Source organism: Onychostruthus taczanowskii, unplaced genomic scaffold, assembly GCF_017590055.1.
Source record: "Onychostruthus taczanowskii isolate IOZ18803 unplaced genomic scaffold, ASM1759005v1 scaffold77, whole genome shotgun sequence".
In the NCBI taxonomy this organism is placed as follows: domain Eukaryota; kingdom Metazoa; phylum Chordata; class Aves; order Passeriformes; family Passeridae; genus Onychostruthus; species Onychostruthus taczanowskii.
In genome coordinates, this window is record NW_024505561.1 from 3821806 (window position 1) to 3839797 (window position 17992).

The window sequence follows — 17992 nt, forward strand, 5'->3', positions numbered from 1 at the left end:
TCTTTCTGTTCATAATGTGAAATAGTTTTTTGTCCACATGGTGATGCTTTTATATCTCAACTGTAAAATGCTTTACGTCTTCATAAAATAACATGTACTTTCCCACTGCTGCAACACATTTTATCATCAGGGAAGGATTAGCTGGGTGACTTTGGCATGTATTTCATGTACTCTTTACTCTTAATATTTTTTCTCCCGTGGATTTTTTTTTTAAATCACATTTTGTTACTTGTGCGACCGTGCTGAATTTCACTTTTTCATAGGTTTTAGTGACAGAATTGGCAGGTTATGCAAAACAGAAGGGGTGTCAATAAAATCAAGTGTGTAAGTATATGATATGTGTTTGCAGCTTCTTCCTGAGCATAATTTCTTGTGCAGGCAGTTTTGTCAATGGGTTGAAAAACATCTCAGAAAGTAGGCTGGGAGTTTCACAGTGAGGAAGAAATATCTTCCCCCTGGCCTGAGATAAAGCAGAAATTTTGTAGAAGAGGTGTGGTCTTGTCCAGTTGGGAAAGCAAAGTGTCAGGGAAGTATTTTCAATGGAAAACAGTGTTGAACTTCATGTATAAGCATGTTGTAGACACATACATGGTAGTTAAATGGTGATGCAGTAAGTGCAAAGCAAGTGGGAAATATTTAATTCAAATTTTAACTTATCTAATAACAAATGAAGCATTTGTGTGGAAATACCTCCCTCTGGTCTATTAAGGGATTCACAGCTCCACAAGATCCCTGTTTTGCTCAGACTGTGTCTTTGGATGTAAAAGGGAAAACATAGTTGGGTGATAGTCACTAATTGAGCAATTGGAGCTAATCATCCCCTTGGCTTAGCAGATGAAACGCTAATTTTCCTTCCAGGTGTAGCCAGAATTACCTGTTTGTACAGTGCCTTCAAGTTGGCTGATTTAAAACCTGAATTAAAAACTTCAAAATTGGCTGTGTTGGTTTGAATATGATGTTGGCATTCCTGATTCAAGTAAGTGACATTGATCATGGTATTGGGGTGCCAGGTATGGGTAGTGAAGAACAAAGTGCAAGTCTCCAGAGGTTGGGAAACAGTCACAATCAGACAAAAGAGTAACTTGTATGAAGAGGTTTCTGAGGAGTTCCTTTGAGAGGGTGAACGTAAGAAGTTTAGCTTACTTAATTGCTCACTTGCATATGTACAATGGCTCTGCTTGCTTGTGTGAGATGCAGGGAAGGAGAAAAGTTTTTTGCCTTCACTCATTTTCAAATGCAACATTGTCCAGAAACGTAACACAAAGTGAATCAATGTGTCTGCTGACTTGTTCAATATCACTTATGGCCATCAAAAGTAATTGCAATGTTGTGGGTTGAAATAAAGTATTTGTAGACGAGATTGGCTTAATTCACAAAGCAGTCCGTATTTGTGCTTAAGGGGTGAGGATTTTTGCAGAGGCAGTTGGAAAAGCATAGGTTTATCTATTGCTGCACTTGTTGATAGACCTACTGACAGGTGTGTGGCTGAGGAAAAAGGATAGCACACGTCAAATTTGTGCAGGATGTGGGACTGTTCTTTGCTGACATCTGGCAGAAGAATTGGAATCTGGGACAGCTGCTAGTGCCACAGAATTGCAGACAGTTTTAGGACCTGAATGCAATGAAGATAAATGAGTTGCAGTTGGGAGCTGAATGGCTCTGAAGCCAGAAACGAATGTGGGCACTCTGAATGATAGGCTTGCAAGAGGTGTTTTTTATCCTGTACAGTCATAAATGCTCATTATTCTGGACTTCAGGCCACATTACTGGCACACTGAATAGTTTGAGTTTTTAAAGCTTTGTGTTACTGCTCAGGTCCCTAAATTTGACATTGTTTTCAGGCTCTAGCTAGTTTGGTGTTAACTAAGTGTACTCTTATTTCTTTACAAACCTGAGCACTTAGTCTGTCCAGCTGCATAACCATCCCACAGAAACTGGGTCAAGGGATAAGAGAGTGTTACTGAGAGGTTTTCAGAGTCTCACCAAGATAGGCAGTTTTGTGGGTTCTCTTCATTTTCAGTACAGATGATGAATTTTGTTCTTTTAGAGATAGTCTTGCATAGCTGAGGGAATTTCTTACTGCTGCAGATTTTAGGAAGTCTGCAGAATGCTGAAGAATCTGATTCTAAGACTTGCTTCTGCAAGTCTCTGTCTAATTTTTGGTAGGCAGCCATGGTGTTTTCTTGGGCAGGAAGGTTTTTCAAGGTTAATTTTCTGCATCTTTAGGGACAGGAAAAAGATAAAAAAGATAAATCTGAGTTTAGAAATTAAGCCTGGTTAAGGACTTCACCCTCCATCCCCTTTTCCACTGACATTACAGGGGACTAGACGTGACCTATCTTGACTATACCTCACCTCGAGCCTTTCTACTTCTCACTTCATGAAGCAGCCATCACTTACAGTGTTAATCTTTTTTGTTTTAACCTCGAAGACAGTCTAATGGTACAGAAAAACTGAATTTTTATTGCCTTCCTTCTCTGTCTGGCTATTGTGGATGTGAGCAGACAAGAAACTGAACACAAATCCCTTCAGCTGCAAGGTTTCCTTTAGAGTCTTAGTCAGACTTAGTCTGCTGGGTGCAAGCAGAGAAACAGACACCCCAAACACCCAGCACCTGTGTCTGTACTACTGCCCTTCAAGCTTGAGCTATTTTTTTATTAAGAACTTTTCCCATTTCTTTGCTTCTGCAAGTGTTGGGTTTTATCAAAGGAATTATAAGTTGGACTTCACTGAACCTTTTAGGTCCCTTCCAAGACAGGATATTCTGTGATTCTGTGATTTACATGAATAATTTAAAATTTTTAAATCATTATATTTGCTTTGTACAGTTCTACGAGGGATTTGCAGAATTTAAGCAGGATAATGCTTCACAGTATAAAAACCTGATCTGTATTGGCCTTCTGTCTGCTTCCCATCATTTCAGACTGAATTTTAGTTTCAGTCTTCCTAGTCCTGTTGCCTTGTTATGCTATTACTGTTTTTTTTTAATATGGGTTCAAGATGCTTGATTTCATTTTTATGGTAATTCTGATGTACTAATGAAAAAGCAGCATCACTGACAATTTATGCTGCATGTATAGAATTTTCTCTCACTGAAGGTGTGCAAGTCTGCTCCGTGCTTTTGGTAGGGCTATACTCACACCATGCCACTGTGCCTCAGGCTTCCCCACCTTTAAGAAGAGTGTCCTGAGCACTGTGCTCCCTTCTGTGTCATGCTGTGGAAACGTGTCATAAAGGAAAGCAAAAGAAGTGGAAAGGGCCTGGATATGTGGTACGACTCTGTCCCAGAGCAGGAGTCTTCAGGCTTTGGGAGCCTCTTACATCAAATTCTGAGCCCTGGTCTGACCTAAAGAGCAGAGCAGGTGAGAGACAGAGTGGCATCTATTCCAACGTACTACTTCTGTTTTCCTCAGTATTTTGTAATTTTTGTAGCCCTTTATTCCTGCCCCTGTTTTCCCTGCCAATTTTTGTAGCCCTTTATTCCTGCCCCTGTTTTCCCTGCCCCAGCCCCAACAAGTGCTGTTTATACTCGCAGCTCCCTTTGGACAAAGTGAGTTTGATACTTTTTTTCATCCTGCCAAAGAAAAAAATATGTGGAAATTTTAATTGGCCAGAACCTTTCCGATGCTATAAAACGTGTGTGCTTTGAACATGGAGGACTGAGGTGGCTTTATGTTGAGCCATATTGTGGCCTTTGTCCAGCTACTGCATAAGTATCTACAGACCTTATATTTTTAATCTAAGCATTTAATATCTGTAGAAAAGGGTTATTAATGTGTGATTAGAACAAAACAACAACATCTCCTAATCTATCTAATGGCAGTTGTAGAGGTTTTTTTGTTTCTTCCAGGTGCTGTAAGCATGGAAAGCTTTAGTCAGCCCAGTGGCCTGACAGCAGCTGGCTGGGCTTAGCTCACCCTGGCATTGGATTTTCCAGCCTGCCGAGAGCTGATTTAATTTGCTAACCCAGCCAAGAGCAAAACACTGAATTGTTTTCTTTTGAGTTAAGAGAGGTGCCGTGGCTCAGTCTGAGGAGGGTGAGAGTCAGTGGTCAGCATCAGGCAGGACTGTATGGATGGGAGCTGGGAAGGAGCAGAAGGGGACAAGGCTCCCCCATGGGCAGCTCTGCTGTCTCACTAACTTCTCCCCTCGCACAGGTGAGGACACAGGTTCATTCTCTGCAGCAGGCTCTCTCCGTCGTGCAGGTGCTACAGCACTACTGAGAGCGGCACTGACATCCACTGAAGCTGCAGCTGAAACAATAGACTTGATTTTGGCCCTGGGTTTCAACAGCTGTCAGAAAGAGCAGGCAGAAACTCTTAATTTTCAGAGTTCAGATGAATCCTCTTTTGTTTCTGCATCTGTATTGGTTGTCTGTCTCCACATGTTTTGCTCAGAGCTGCATATGCTAGAATCTGGTGGCTGCTGCTCTTCCTTCTTGATTAATACCTTCCCCAATTTACTGTTGTCTTTCTACTTGAGTGTCTGAATTTCTCTATTGTTTCTCCAGACCTGATCCATCTCTTCATCATGACAGACATTAGGCATCCTAATCCCCTCAGGTTTGCTCTATGTTGCTTAATACTCTTCAGTTGCCTTCTGTGACCTTAGTTCACTGTCTCCTAGATCAAAGTGATATAAAGGTATACAGCTTGACTGATGTGCTGTGTTATTTTAGAGAGGGTAATTTTTAAGGCCTCTTACATAAAGGTATAGTAAAAATATTATGCTGATGTTATGACAGCAGCATAGTGAGACTAGTGGCATGCAGAAAAAAACCCTAAATAACTTCCAGTGCAGTATGCTGATGTTTAGGCATATAGGTTAAAAAATGGAAGGTCTTCTTTTAATTTTTCAAGTAGCAGATGCTTGTGATCAGGGTAGCCAATAGTTCTTAGATCTTTGCTTCCTAATGAAAGTGTGTGTTTATAACCAAATGCTTAAATGTATCTATAAAACAAGAATTTCTATTTTACTAACTTAATAATAATAAAAAATCAGCTGTACATATGGAGTGGTTCTGCTTGTCCCTTTCCTCCATGATTTTTTTTGGCTCCTAAATTTCAGTGGTTTTTATGTGTTTCGTAAAGTTTATTAGTGTGTCTGATTGTGTGTGGGGGCAACTGTATCATCTAGTCAGAAGAACATTTATAGAAGGGTTCAATGCCTGTAATATTTCCTTGCATGGATTATTTAATAGTGTCACTTGAACTGACTTGGTTGATTCCTGTATTTATGATTTAATGGAAAGAACATAGCCAAAAACTTCTGTAGTAACACTGCAGAGGTCCTGTCTGTCCTCTTGGTGCTGGCTGGGGTATGTGGTGATTTCAGAAGAGCTCTTACTCGGACCAGAGTCTTTATGCACTTCTAGACTGGGTACCTGTGCTACCTTTTTACATGATCCTGTGTACTTCACACACAGGAAAACCAGATTTATTTGCAAAAATTTATTTCTGTATAGAGCTTGGTGACTTTTCTTCTGGAATTCCTGCCTCCAGCTGCAGCTTTCTTGTTGGCACTGCTTGTCTTATAAAAATATTTAATTTAATTATTTTTAAAGAATAAGATAAATATAATTGATTCTTCATAGATTTTTAGATTGCAGTGATAATTGAGGAGAAATTTGCCTCGCTGGTGGTGGTTGGCATGGACTTGGGTAGATTTCACTAGTATCTCTGACCTTGATGGGCAGGTTAGTGCTGAATTGCTGCAAAAGCTTGCCTGCATTTTTTTCTTCTCCTTCACTTGTGCCCATTGAGCTGTTATTTAGAAGTGTGGGATCCATAATTTTTAATTCCCTTCCTTCTCAGCTAACATTTCTTTTAATCCAAGTGCTGTTTTAAATTTTTTTACGCCTGTGTATTTGCTGTATAAAAAATCTGTGGGAACAGATTAGTCAGGACATGGAAGAGTAATGTGTAGTAAATAGAGTATCCTGCCAAAGATAGGGCTGTTTTTACTCTATCCTTATGGTGGGAACTGGTGTCTTATTACCTGTCACTGTTCTTTATAGAATCCTGTAGAACTGGTGATGCATTCACAAATTCATAGGCTGTCTTTTGCTTCCTTTTTTTCCCATATAGGCTTCTCAATAATTGTAACCTCAGAGTTAAAGCCAGGCAGTGATTGGCAGTACTCTTCTTATGCCTCTGTTCAGCTGGAAAGTTACATTTCCCTTAGTGCCCATCTGTGTGCTACAAGTTTTGGTCACTGATCACCATATAAAAGTCATGCAGAATAAAAATGCATTTACCAAGAAATATAAATGGACAGTAGAAGTGGGTTTCATCAGAAACCCATCTAGAGTGTTAAAAAGCAGGGTAGGAAAAGTGAAATAAAATTCTAGTGTGATGTGTAACATTCAACAAGTAAAACTAACAGTGCTTGAATTAAAAAAGAAGGTTCAAAGTTGTGCCAATAATGAAGAATTTCTCATTCAGTATTGGCTTTTTTTCTGGCCTTCCAGCAGCATGTCCTCACAGTTCTTGGCTCACCAGTGGGATCAGGCCAGGCCCCAGGTCTAGAGCAGCTCTGGTCCCCAGTTTATAGTTGGTGTCATCTTGTACTCCTTGGCTTTCCCTGTTTGCAGACTCTTATCAAGGTGGCAGCTGCAAAGTGCCAGAGAAGGCTTGAAGGAAAAAGTGCTGTTGTAGCCAAGAGGGAATGATGGTCAGCAAGTGCTGAGCTGTCTCACTTGCTCTTCTCACCTTCCTACCTTCTCTGGGAATCCTGTTGGGGGGTTGATAACAGCCTGATTCATAAATAATTAAACATTTACATAATTAATTGAAATCTGGGTTCTGTCATGCTCTATTTCCAATGTGGTATTGTTTATTTTCCAGGAGAAAAAGGAATAATTTTCCCTTGTGCAGTACTGTAGCCTGTCTATCAGCCTTACCCTCAGGAGGTGATTAGACTGTGTATTTTGAAAAGTATAAAATTTGCCTGATTTTCTTGTCTTCATATGAGACATTAAGAAAAAATTGTGATGGCTCTTACTTGTTGTTAATGGTCATACAGTTACTACCTGCAAGCATATATACCATGATGCTTATGTGCAAAACATCTTCTTTGTGACTGATATCGTCTTCTTTGCCCTTATTCTTTTATCAGATATAAGAAACAAGTTTCCCTAAACATGGGTGAAACTGAACAGAGACCAACAGCAGGATCCCGCTTAGGAGCTCAGGAAAATGCTGGGATCAGTACTTTGGAGCATGGACAGAAGCCACCTATGACAACTCCAGGAAAACTTGTCTCTATCAAAATTCAGATGCTGGATGACACACAAGAAACATTTGACATTCCGGTAAGGATGTGGAGGTTGGGGTGGCCAAAGATTATTCAGGCATTTCTGATAATGCATATTCTCAAACCAGTTCTCTTTTTATTTCAGCTGTGATTCTTTGGCTAATGAATTCATCCTGCAGAGAAAATGGTTGTTGTGTATATCAGCATTAAATAGATCACGGTGCAATACAATAGCATTAAACAGGGAAGTGGACTGTAGATTACAGTTATTAATTCTGTTTCTCTTTGAACAGCTTCAAGAGAAGTTAAAGTCCTTGGTGGGTTTTTTTCTTCAAACATTACATTAGTGTTTCCTCTACCTTTTGAACAGTTGATATATTTCCTTGCTGCTGTTTTGCTCTTGATCCAGTAAACTGCAGATCTATACAGATTTTTTTGTCTTTCCTCTGGCAAGTCCTTAGGATATTAACTTGAAATCATCAAAGTTTTAAGTAATTTATATCATCACTCTTACAAGCACTGAGTGCTCTCACAGAAGTTGAGTGCAAGGAAAGAAGCAAAGCAGTCTCATCTAAAGTTTCTCTGTACCCTGTTGAGATTAATCTGGGTTTGTCCTTGCCAAGGAGACAGAGCTGCTGCTGCTGCTGCTGCTTTAGTGTGTGGTTGTGATCAGTAGAATCAGTTAGAATTAGTTTTGATACCAAGACCGATCCAGTATCACACGATCTAAAGTCATTGGTAGCCACTAATGATTTTAACATGCCATGCTTACACAATTAACATGAAATGTGGTTGAACTCTGCTGCTGTTATGGAAGTGTACTGGAATGTATATTTTTCAAAGTCTTCAGGCTTCAGTGAATAGGAAAGTGGAAACCTGAGTTCAGATTTCATCCTTTGTTACTTGCATTTTCTGTAGCTATGGTAATTTTCATGCCTTCATTGGCTCAGATTTCCCTTCTGTAAAATGGAGGATCACAGCGAGATACAGTGGTCTTGGACATACAGTGCCCTAAACTGTATGTTTAGGGAAAAACGTTACCCCTGTATTAACATGAAGGAATTCTGATTATGAAAATCAGAATTTAAAAAAATGTTTATAATGTTTTTATGATCTGCTTATGAGGTTTGTTTGTCTATTTTCTGTGTGTACATGCAGACGCTTTTTGATCTGCTCTCTGCTGCTGTTTGTGATCCAACTGCAACTATGATTTTATTTTAGTGGAAGGTAAACTCTCTGGGCAGGCAGGTTATGGGTGAACTGAACTGCCATCAGGGAAAATGCCCATGTATGTAGCACCTTGTTACACTTTTGTGTGTTTGAGAACACCTGTCAAATATCCATAGCAAACAGTCTTTGGTAAAAGCAGTCTTTAGATAATTGTTGCTGTTCAAAGTGTAGTTATAGTTTAAATCATCAAACACTAATAAAATTTTGGTGCTCTTTTATGTGATATAAATATCTCTAATATTCCAGATACAAGTTTGGCATCTGTAGATGCTAATTCACTGTATTTTGAAAATTGAAAATGTTGTGCAGACACTTAACAGAAACCATTTCTGTTAGGTTCCTTTCATTAAATTGTTTAGCAGAAAATATTAGATTATGTGGATGCAATGCACCCTATAACTCCAGCTTTGCTTCTGGGAGTTAGAGAGAACAGTATTTTTTGGTCTTTAATATTAGAAGATATCAACATTTCATTTGTTTTTAACTTCAGCAGCACCTGGAAGACCTGGGGATATGAACAACTTTCTGCTGAGATCGCTTCAATATGATTGTTTTCAGAGACTTTTATTTCATAACCACTACTTGAGGAAAGCCCAGTTGGTTTGAAAGTCAGACCCTGTGGTGAAGTATGTGGGATGCTTAGATATGAAATCTTTTACAGCAAATCTTTTCTAAAGCCTTTTGTCTTTAACCTATGCATAGTCAAATGGAGGAATACACATTGGTTTCAGTCTGCTCTAAAAGACATTAGTTGTTTTTTCACAAAACTGATTAAGTTTTGATACATCTAAATTGAGGTGTTTATTCATGTTGGAACCCCCATGTTCCTATTTATAAGCTTCATGTTTTTAGCCAAATTGGTGCAGTATACACAGAAAAGGAAATTGATACCATTTCAACAAAATATTTTAGGAGCAGCAAGTGTGGCCGTGGGCAGAAGACATTAAACATACATGCCTAAGCACATCTGTGGGTTTGCCTTTCAGTGGAGAATTAAAGACTTTTTGCGTGGTTGAAGATTTGAACTACGCTTCCCAAAACCTGAGCTGCTATGATTATGAAAATAACTGCAAATATGATACAAGTATAAACTGAGAAGGATTTATGTTTCCTACAATTTCAGGAATTTTGTTGCACAAACCTTTCTGTGTTAGCAAATGAGCCATACTTTGGGTGGTTTTATTGATGCTTGTAGTGTGTCTTGTAGGATGGCATGAAGTTTAATGATGCCAGTTTATTATTTTCTCATGAAGTCTGCGTAAAAATTGAAAGAGATGCTGGTACTACTTCCTTCTGAGTTTGGGGGAACTGGTGAAGTAGTTGGGACTGTCAATCTGTCTGGTCCTACCTCTGTGCTACTCTTGTTATACCTTCAGCACCATTACCCCATTAGCTGTAAGACCTTATCTATATAATATTTTTTCTTATTTATGTTATTGTTTTGTTTGAGCGTTGTCATGGGTTTAGGTTTTTATTGTGCGCTTGTTTATTTTTTCTTGTTTATTGAATTTTAGTTTGGTTTGTTTTTAAATTATATTCCAGGAGACATGATTCAATATCCTTGCTCTTAAGCAATCCCTTTTCTCACATTGTGTACAGATGACTTGTTACTATGAGTGCCAAATTAATCAGATTTTTATGTCCATTCTGTATATAACAAAACAGGAGGAAAATGTGGCCTACTTCCATTACCCCTCAGTGCTGCTGCTCTTTGGGCTTTTTAAAAGTAAAATAACTCCAGTGTCATTTGAGTTTCTAAAGGAATATTATTCTTCAGGTGTTAGTTCTTTGATGCCATATAATCATACCATGTTTGGCTCATTGTATTACTTCTTACAAAAAAAAATTAACAAAAAAGAGAGAAAAGATATCCACATGCCTATGTATGGACCTGTAAATTTTATTTTTTAATAGGAAAAAACCCACGAACTATGTGGAGAGAGTTTGTATGGGAAACTTCAAAAACAGAAGCTACAATGAAGGCCTTTTCATCAAATGTTGTAATTGGAATATTGTAAAAGAAAGGCATACATAAGAAAAAATTTTTTATGCCAGTTGCTGTTAACAAACAATATTTTGTTGAAGAATCTTCCAACATTCCTATATTCCAAAAAGCTAGTGAAGACTTGAATAGATAGTCCTGTATCCTTTTACACACATCCATTTAGCTGGTTGGGTACACATGGTTGAAGGAGGTGGAGGAAAAGTAGGCGCTGCTGTTTAAAAAAAATTGATTACATTACTTTAACTTTGTATTGCCTGCCTCTAACCTGTAAGGAAAGTACAAAATTCATTAGTTATCTTTCTTGAGCGCATTTTTGTCTCTTCAGCTATGAGAAGAAAAATTATATAGAACATCCTTCCCTCAGCATTTTATGACTGGGTGTCTGTACATTTAGTTTTTTGTCTGCCACAAACTCTCAGACAAGAACTAAATGTCAGCTGCAGTTGCAGGTGATTAGTGCCTGAAATCATCAGGCCACGAGTCAAGAGTTCATGAGCATCCAGCACTTGCAGCTTTGGTCATGATTTTGCATGCAAGTGTGGAATATATTTCTCCCCTGCTTTTTGTTTCTAATTTCCACTTTGGCTGCATTTACTGACAAATTAGTTAGATATGGTCAGTGGAGACTGCAGAGGTCCAAAATACAGCGTTCTGTTTCAGCCAGTGTTAGGCTGAGTTATGGCTATGTGATAGAATGAGCAAATATGTTTCCTTTCTTCTAGGTAAGAGGATGACCACTTTAGCTAAAATTACTAATATGAAGGAGGAAGAACATTTTCCACCTGTGTACACACAATGATAATCATATATAGATAGATCTTGGGCATTTTGAAAGGTTGGCACTTCAACCTGAAGACTTGCAAAACCTCACATTGCAAAACAGAGGTTGTGTATTATATCATAGAAGGTGGAGATGTACAGTTCTGTACTGCTTGATTTTCCTCTGCTTTTATTTCTCACCTAAGTTAGTTGAAAGAGAACATGATTGATTCCATAAAGCCATAGCAGAACTTAGATTTTCATATGTTTGTTTTGATATGATCTCCCCTATAAATTCAAAGCAGTTTAAGTGAAAATGAAATACAGTTTTTAAAGAACAGTAAAAATAGCTGATGATTGCATCTACTTCAGATCCTTCTGGGGGAAAAAAAAAACCCGATTTCATGTTTAGTGTCTATGCCATTTATATTATATTTACTTTTATAGTTGTTTCATTGCCAGAAGTAATCTGTTTTAAAACTACTCCTAAATGCAGAGTCAGTGTTGTTGCTGTGTAGGTAATGCTGAAGACAAGACTGATTCTCTTGTTAGACTGCCAGGGTGATTTTGTGACTCAGACCAGGTTTAACCCTGACTGATATGATGCTTGCTGCTGATCATGTCCTGCTCTCTGGGTGAATGAAGCTGATGTGACTGGGATGATACTACTGATGCTAAATAGCAAGTAAGAGCTGTTTCTTTCTTTTTGGCATCAAAGGTGAGATCAAAGTGTATCACAGGAGGTTAGGATTCTTCTTTTGGTTAGGATCTGATCCCTTTAATTAAAACCAAACCAAAGTCTTCTTTATTGTGTCTGCAAGAGAATAGTTGTTTCCTTTTTGTGGCTGTCTTTTGGAAGGACCAAAACATGCTTGCCTGTCCGATTACTCAAGTTTATTAAACATCTGTTTTTTGTATTGTGTCAGCTTCCTTTCCCTTTGAATGTATTCAAGCTTTGTGAAATATGCAGGGTTGGAAAATGTCATCTGCTTTGGGGGATTAACACGGGTTTCTTAAGCAACAGGAGTCTCTTAATAGAAAGCAGGGTAAAGGTGTAATCCTCTGTAAACGTCACTTATAAACGTTTCATTTCAATTTGCTCTTCTCTTGGAAGAGAAAAGCTTCAGATTGCCTGAGAATACAGAATAAAGACCAAGTGGTCTTGGATCTACAACTATTTATCTTCCACTGGAGTTTGGATGTAGTACCTTGGCAGGAAATTTCTCTGCCTCAATCCCAAATTTTTCAGAGAGAAGGACTTCATAGTCCTCTTGGGGGGTCTGTTTCTTAAGGATAATGTGTTTTGTTTGTTCATGCAGTCACATTGTGGTGGTTCATATTCCCTTTGTGGGAAAAATGATGCCTGTTAACTGTGCTCCCACCAGCTTCAAGCCAGAATGTGCCAGGAAAAGCTAAATATTAGAAAGCCTCAATAGTTAATAACAAACATTGCATGTGCTTTCTTAAAAATTTCCACAAGTGCTGTGTTATCTATTGAATTCAAAATTTCTGCCAGTTTTATAAATGTTTGAATTATTTTCTTTTACATTTGTGGGTAATGATAACTGCCTTGTCTAGGTATTTACGTCTCTCCTCAATATGCAATTATAACCAGTGAAATAAGCAATTTAAAAAAAAGAGCATGAGATAGTATGGCCATGCAGAAAAGTAAAACAGTGTTTTATGCTTTCTTAGCCAGCTTCAACTTCAGTTCAATTATGAATTGCTTTTTTTTCCAGCTTAGGAAGTGAACAGCAGGTCAAATGTCAGTTATTCATCAGTCTGAGACTTTCTTTTCTTCTCATGCCTGAAATTATTTGGCCATTGCTGTCAGACTATTTCCAGTGAATATCAAGCACTTAAATATTCACTAATTGTCACGCCAGCTCTGCTGGGTCTTCTGAAATTGCAAGAAAAGTGATTTTTTTTTTCAGCCCTCAAACACATCAGTTGTATTTTTCTTAGCAGAATATTGTTAATGGCTACCCAGTAAACTGATTTTTGTTGACGAGTGTTTAGAATGTCTTTGTTGAAAGACAGGGTATTTTAGTGATGTGTGTTAATAATTTATGTGCTTTTCAAAGTGGGAGAGAGAATAATCCACAAGCAAACTTCTGTAACCCGAGGCAGCAGACTGTTTAAACTGCTGATTTCTTTGTTAAGATTCTGTAGAATGAATAGAATAAGCGGGAATGTAATTTTAAGTGCCAACAAATCCAGTCCATTCTCAGACTAGATTGATGTATTTGAAGATATCTGGGAAATGCATGTAATTTTCTTGACTGAATTAGCCTAACTTGTAATCATGGAAGGCTTCTCAAATATTGCCTTTTCACCTCTCTTGCCGAGCTGACTCACCAAATCACGCAGCAGTGTGTGAGCCAGCACAGAGCAGGGGATGGAGCTGGCACAGGAAGGGCTGCTGTGGATGCAGAGGCATTGTGGGAGCATTTGCTCCCTGTCTGCTCTGCTGCCCTGACTGAGGGGTCAGTGAAATTATCCTGTTAATTTTGGTAGTAGTGTCTATGCCTGTAAGTTGGTTTGCACTGTACTGGTGAGACTGGATGGATGATCTGTGTGAGGAGAGTGGGCAGCCTCCCCAGTTACGAGGTGTTTCCTTGGGCCACCTGTTAGGAGGTGACAAATGTCCAAGGAACAGTGGGAGGTGTTTGCAATCTCTCCTCTTCACACTGCACATGTATGGGTGTCCAGTGGTACAAACTTTGATTTTGCTACCTCCGTGTTTTTCTGTTCAGGGGTGATGGGAGGGATAGTCTGCCTCTGGTCAGAGGCAGGAGCAGAGATAAACTGCTTGTTGTGTGCATCCTTCCCCCGAGACTGAGGTTCACCTCTTCCATCCTTGAAATTTTTGAAAGCTAGATGTCAGAGCCCCAGCTAATCATTTTCATCCATACTAGGGTGAAAGTATGGTACATTGAACAGGCTGCTGATGATGCCTGTCTCAAATGTATATTTTAGAATGAGACTAATTGCTCTCTGGAGGTACTTGTATATCCCTAATGTTGCTTTTTCTGTTCTAGTAGTAACAGGAAATCATAGGCTCATTTAGGTCAGAAAAGGCCTTTAAGATCTTTGTGTCCAACTGTATTTATGTAGCATTTAACTATAAAACGGTATCATACAGTTTAAAAAATTTAAAGCAAAAATGCTGTGATGTATTATTTGTAGATCCAGTGTAGATATGGATCCCTCATACCTGAAACAGATCAGCTGGATATCAAGATAAAGAACATCCTCACCACCTGCATGCAGTCAAATGACTTGAATATAATGGTTGTCATCATCAATAAAACCAAGCAGAATCAGCAGCCAAGTTCTAGTTCAGATTGCTTGATTTTGTTCACTTGTTTGGTTTTCTCATTTGGTGCCTTTGTTGGCCATAGAACATGCCCCTATATATTGCTTATCCTTTTTGTTCTCTCTTCCTCTCTGCAGCTCCTTTGGAACTGCTGGTTCAATTCCTTCCTATTGGTATTCTCCAAAGAAATGGGAGACAGCAGTGTGGAAAGATGTATTAGTCCTGGGTGTGTCCCCTGGGTCTTTACCCAGCTTCATTCTGTAATGATGTCCTTGCTCAGTGCAGTATCAGGTCTCTCTATTACAAGCCATGTGCAGTGCTGCATAGGGGAGAAAGTGCTCATCAGCTGTAAAGGCTGTAAAGTGTTCATCAGCTGTATCTACAGTCAGAGTTAGGGATGCTTTCTGCAATGGAATAGTCACATTCTCATTCATACTCAAACTCTGAGAGTGGGAGGAAATATCCAGTTTTAACTTAAGATAATTTGTGGTTTGAAAGTGAAATTTGACTAACTTAAAATTATCTAAAGAAACCTGTATAGCTAGGATGCAGTGATTAAAGCAGTGTGTCTTATCTTGGAACAGTATAAAGGGCTCCATCAGTTCCCAGATTTAAAAGCCTTCAGAAACTTATTAATATGCTGCTTACCTGTAAATTTATCTCCACTGCTCCAGTGAGCTGCCTCCACCAGGCTGTGATTACAATACGCACACACAATTAAATGTTGTCTTTTGCATGCCAACGTGTAAATCACATAAAATGCATGGCTGAAAATGTCTGCCAAAGCTTTTGTGTGTATCTGAATCAGGCTACCGTGTTACAATCATTCTTGGATAAATATGTCAATTTTTGAATAAAAAGTGATGCATGAGGCACACATCAAGAGCCAGATAACTCAGCGAATACAAACAGCAGTTGCAGAAGTCGATTACAATATCTCCTTTTCTTATCCCCATCCCCAAAATGGAGGCTTTGATAGAAATTGCACAAACATAATGCTGCCAGAATATAAATAGCAAATGGTGAATTATGACTTAGTGCCAATTTGCTTTTTGATGGCCTTTTGGCAGATGCAAATATTCATGCAGAGCACAGCAGCAGGAAGTTTTTCTTCTCATTTCTTTCACTGTTATCTTCTCACCTGGTTTTCTGGTTGGTCCTGCAGTAATTTCTTCTTTTTTTCTTCAGTTTGCCGTGCTTTTATAATTCTGGTCTTGTTCTCATGCCTTTATATTTTCATATTATTCTTACTGAATTTACAATTATCTCCACTTAGTAGATAGTGGAGTACTATGTATTTGTGTGTAGATGTTGCTTAGCATGCAGAGGCTAGCTCTCCCTGCATAAAGAGGGACCTCTTGCTCTTCAGTGACTCCTCACGTTTCTTTGCTTCATTCCCTGGTGCAGATGCTCAGTTTTATTCCCTACTGTTGTCTCACCCCCAGCTAACATTTGAGTTTTGTCCTTTCTTGGTAAACATTCACCTTGTGTCTTCTGTGTGGACAGGTTGCATAGCTCCTTGTAGAGCTCACTCTCTGGTCTTTTGCAAGGGGCACATCTGGGCAGAGCAGCAGATCCTGGATCTGGAGTGACTGTGATTTAGGGAACACCTTGTTTTCTGCTTGCTGGGAGGGATGAGCCGGATCCTCATCCACTTTACTTTGTCTCTGGTTGAGTGGAGTTACTGGACATAAGCTGGGTTACATTATATGGTGATGTCATCCAGGAGTCTTCTCTGAGAGAGCTGCCTTTTGAAATGAATCTCAGATACAACCATTTTGGTGAGCAGAATTGAAAGAACAGGGATTTTGCAGAATTAAGGTAGTACATGTAAACTGATGTAAGAGAATGCTTTGTCAAAGCTTTAATGTAAAGATACAGCTCAGCAAATATAAAAGGACATTATCAAATAGTTTTTATTACTGGATTCACATTGAGTAGCTCTGCAACTAGAAGTATATGTAGCTCAGTATTCTGTGCTCTGGATGTTCCAGAGTAATTCAGAAACACCTCTGCAGTCAGTGATAAACGTGGTGTCTGGCAAAAGGCAATGCTTTTCATGAAAGCACTTGTATACTCACTCACAGCATGATACAGAGTGGAAGGGACTGTGCAAGTAGTCTGGTCCAGCTCTTGGCTCAAGGCACGGCCAGCAGTGAGCAGATGGTCCCTAAGAAACATTTAACTGTAAGAATTGAGGACTAACGTGTTCTAGAGTTTTTTTTTTCTTTGGGAGCCTTAGTTGGGTTTCGGAGTTACCAGTTGGAAATCTGACACTTTCAATCCTATGACTTGTAGTTCTGAGGTGGAAACCTTCAGGTTTTCTGTATGGCAAATGAATGTTTGCCATGCAGCCATATCTGAGGGCTTATAAAAGAAATGAGGCAGTAGTCATTTTATAAGTGAGAGACATGTCATAAGCTTACTTATGTCTCAGTGTGTCAGACCCTTCAGCTTTTCTTTCTAGTTTTTTACTTCATGTCAAAGTATGGGTATGTGTGCTTTGAAAGACTATGAGAGATTCTAAAAATAAAATTAAAGTGAAAAGCAAACATTTCAAATGGCTGATTGTGTCACAACATACTCAGCTCTGTGACTTTGCAAAATCTCAGGAAGAGCAAGGTAGAAATAACAAGCTGCAGGAGAGCAGCCTTTGTAAACAGGAGAAACTTTCACAACTGCATGACTTAAAAAAAGTCAACAAACCCTTCTGAAGATCTGATGAAAAACTGGATTCACACCAACTTTGGAAGAGCTAAGTTTTCAAACTTTTTTTCATGTGAAGCCATTGGATTGCTGTTGTTACAGAAGCAGAATTAGGAGCAGGTAATCTTTTTGTTTCTCCTATGTAGGCTGAGTCTAGCCATTGCCATTTCTTTCTGTATCTGTTCCACAAAACAGTAACTTTGAGCAGATATATATGCCTTTGTGACTTTGAACAGGTATGTATGCCTTTCAGTGGCAAGGTCACTTCTCTGCAGAGCATTTCAGATCTGTGCTGCTTACATTTCATCACAGGGAAGATCATATATACACAGCTTAGCCAAGAGAAGTGACAGAAGGTTACTGAGGAAATGGTTCAGCATTTCCTTGGGCTGAGAGAACAAGTCTTTGAGGGTCAGCTAATGCTGTTGTTGCTTGTTTCACTGGAATGATTGATTTCCTGCATAGGTATAGCTGTGAAGTAAATTCCATGTATGTTCTGGACATGGTGGAGTTTTTTCTGTATGTGTCTGGGTTTTGTTTTGTTTTGGGTTTTTTGTTTGTTTGTCTGTCTTTGGGGTTTTTTTGTTTTTAATTATTTATTCTTTTTTTTTTTTTAATTTTGCATTCAGCTTTTATTTAGGATGCCATAGAGAAAGAAAAAAATCAAATCTCATGACTTTAGCCTTAGCAGTAGTGTTTTACTGAGAGTTAAACTGAAG

General features: G+C 38.8%; 1 protein-coding gene across 5 annotated transcripts in view; it reads left to right on the forward strand.

Annotated features, from left to right (window-relative positions):
- FARP1 (FERM, ARH/RhoGEF and pleckstrin domain protein 1) overlaps positions 1-17992 on the forward strand; it is a 201328-nt gene that overhangs the window by 31816 nt on the left and 151520 nt on the right. For all 5 annotated transcript variants that reach the window (XR_005954037.1, XM_041423353.1, XM_041423349.1 and 2 more), the window contains exon 2: positions 7117-7312. Coding sequence is in view for 4 of the 5 variants with exons in the window: in XM_041423353.1 (XP_041279287.1) it covers positions 7142-7312 (171 nt within the window). In the remaining variant the exon portion in view is untranslated. The remainder of the gene's footprint in view (positions 1-7116; positions 7313-17992) is intronic.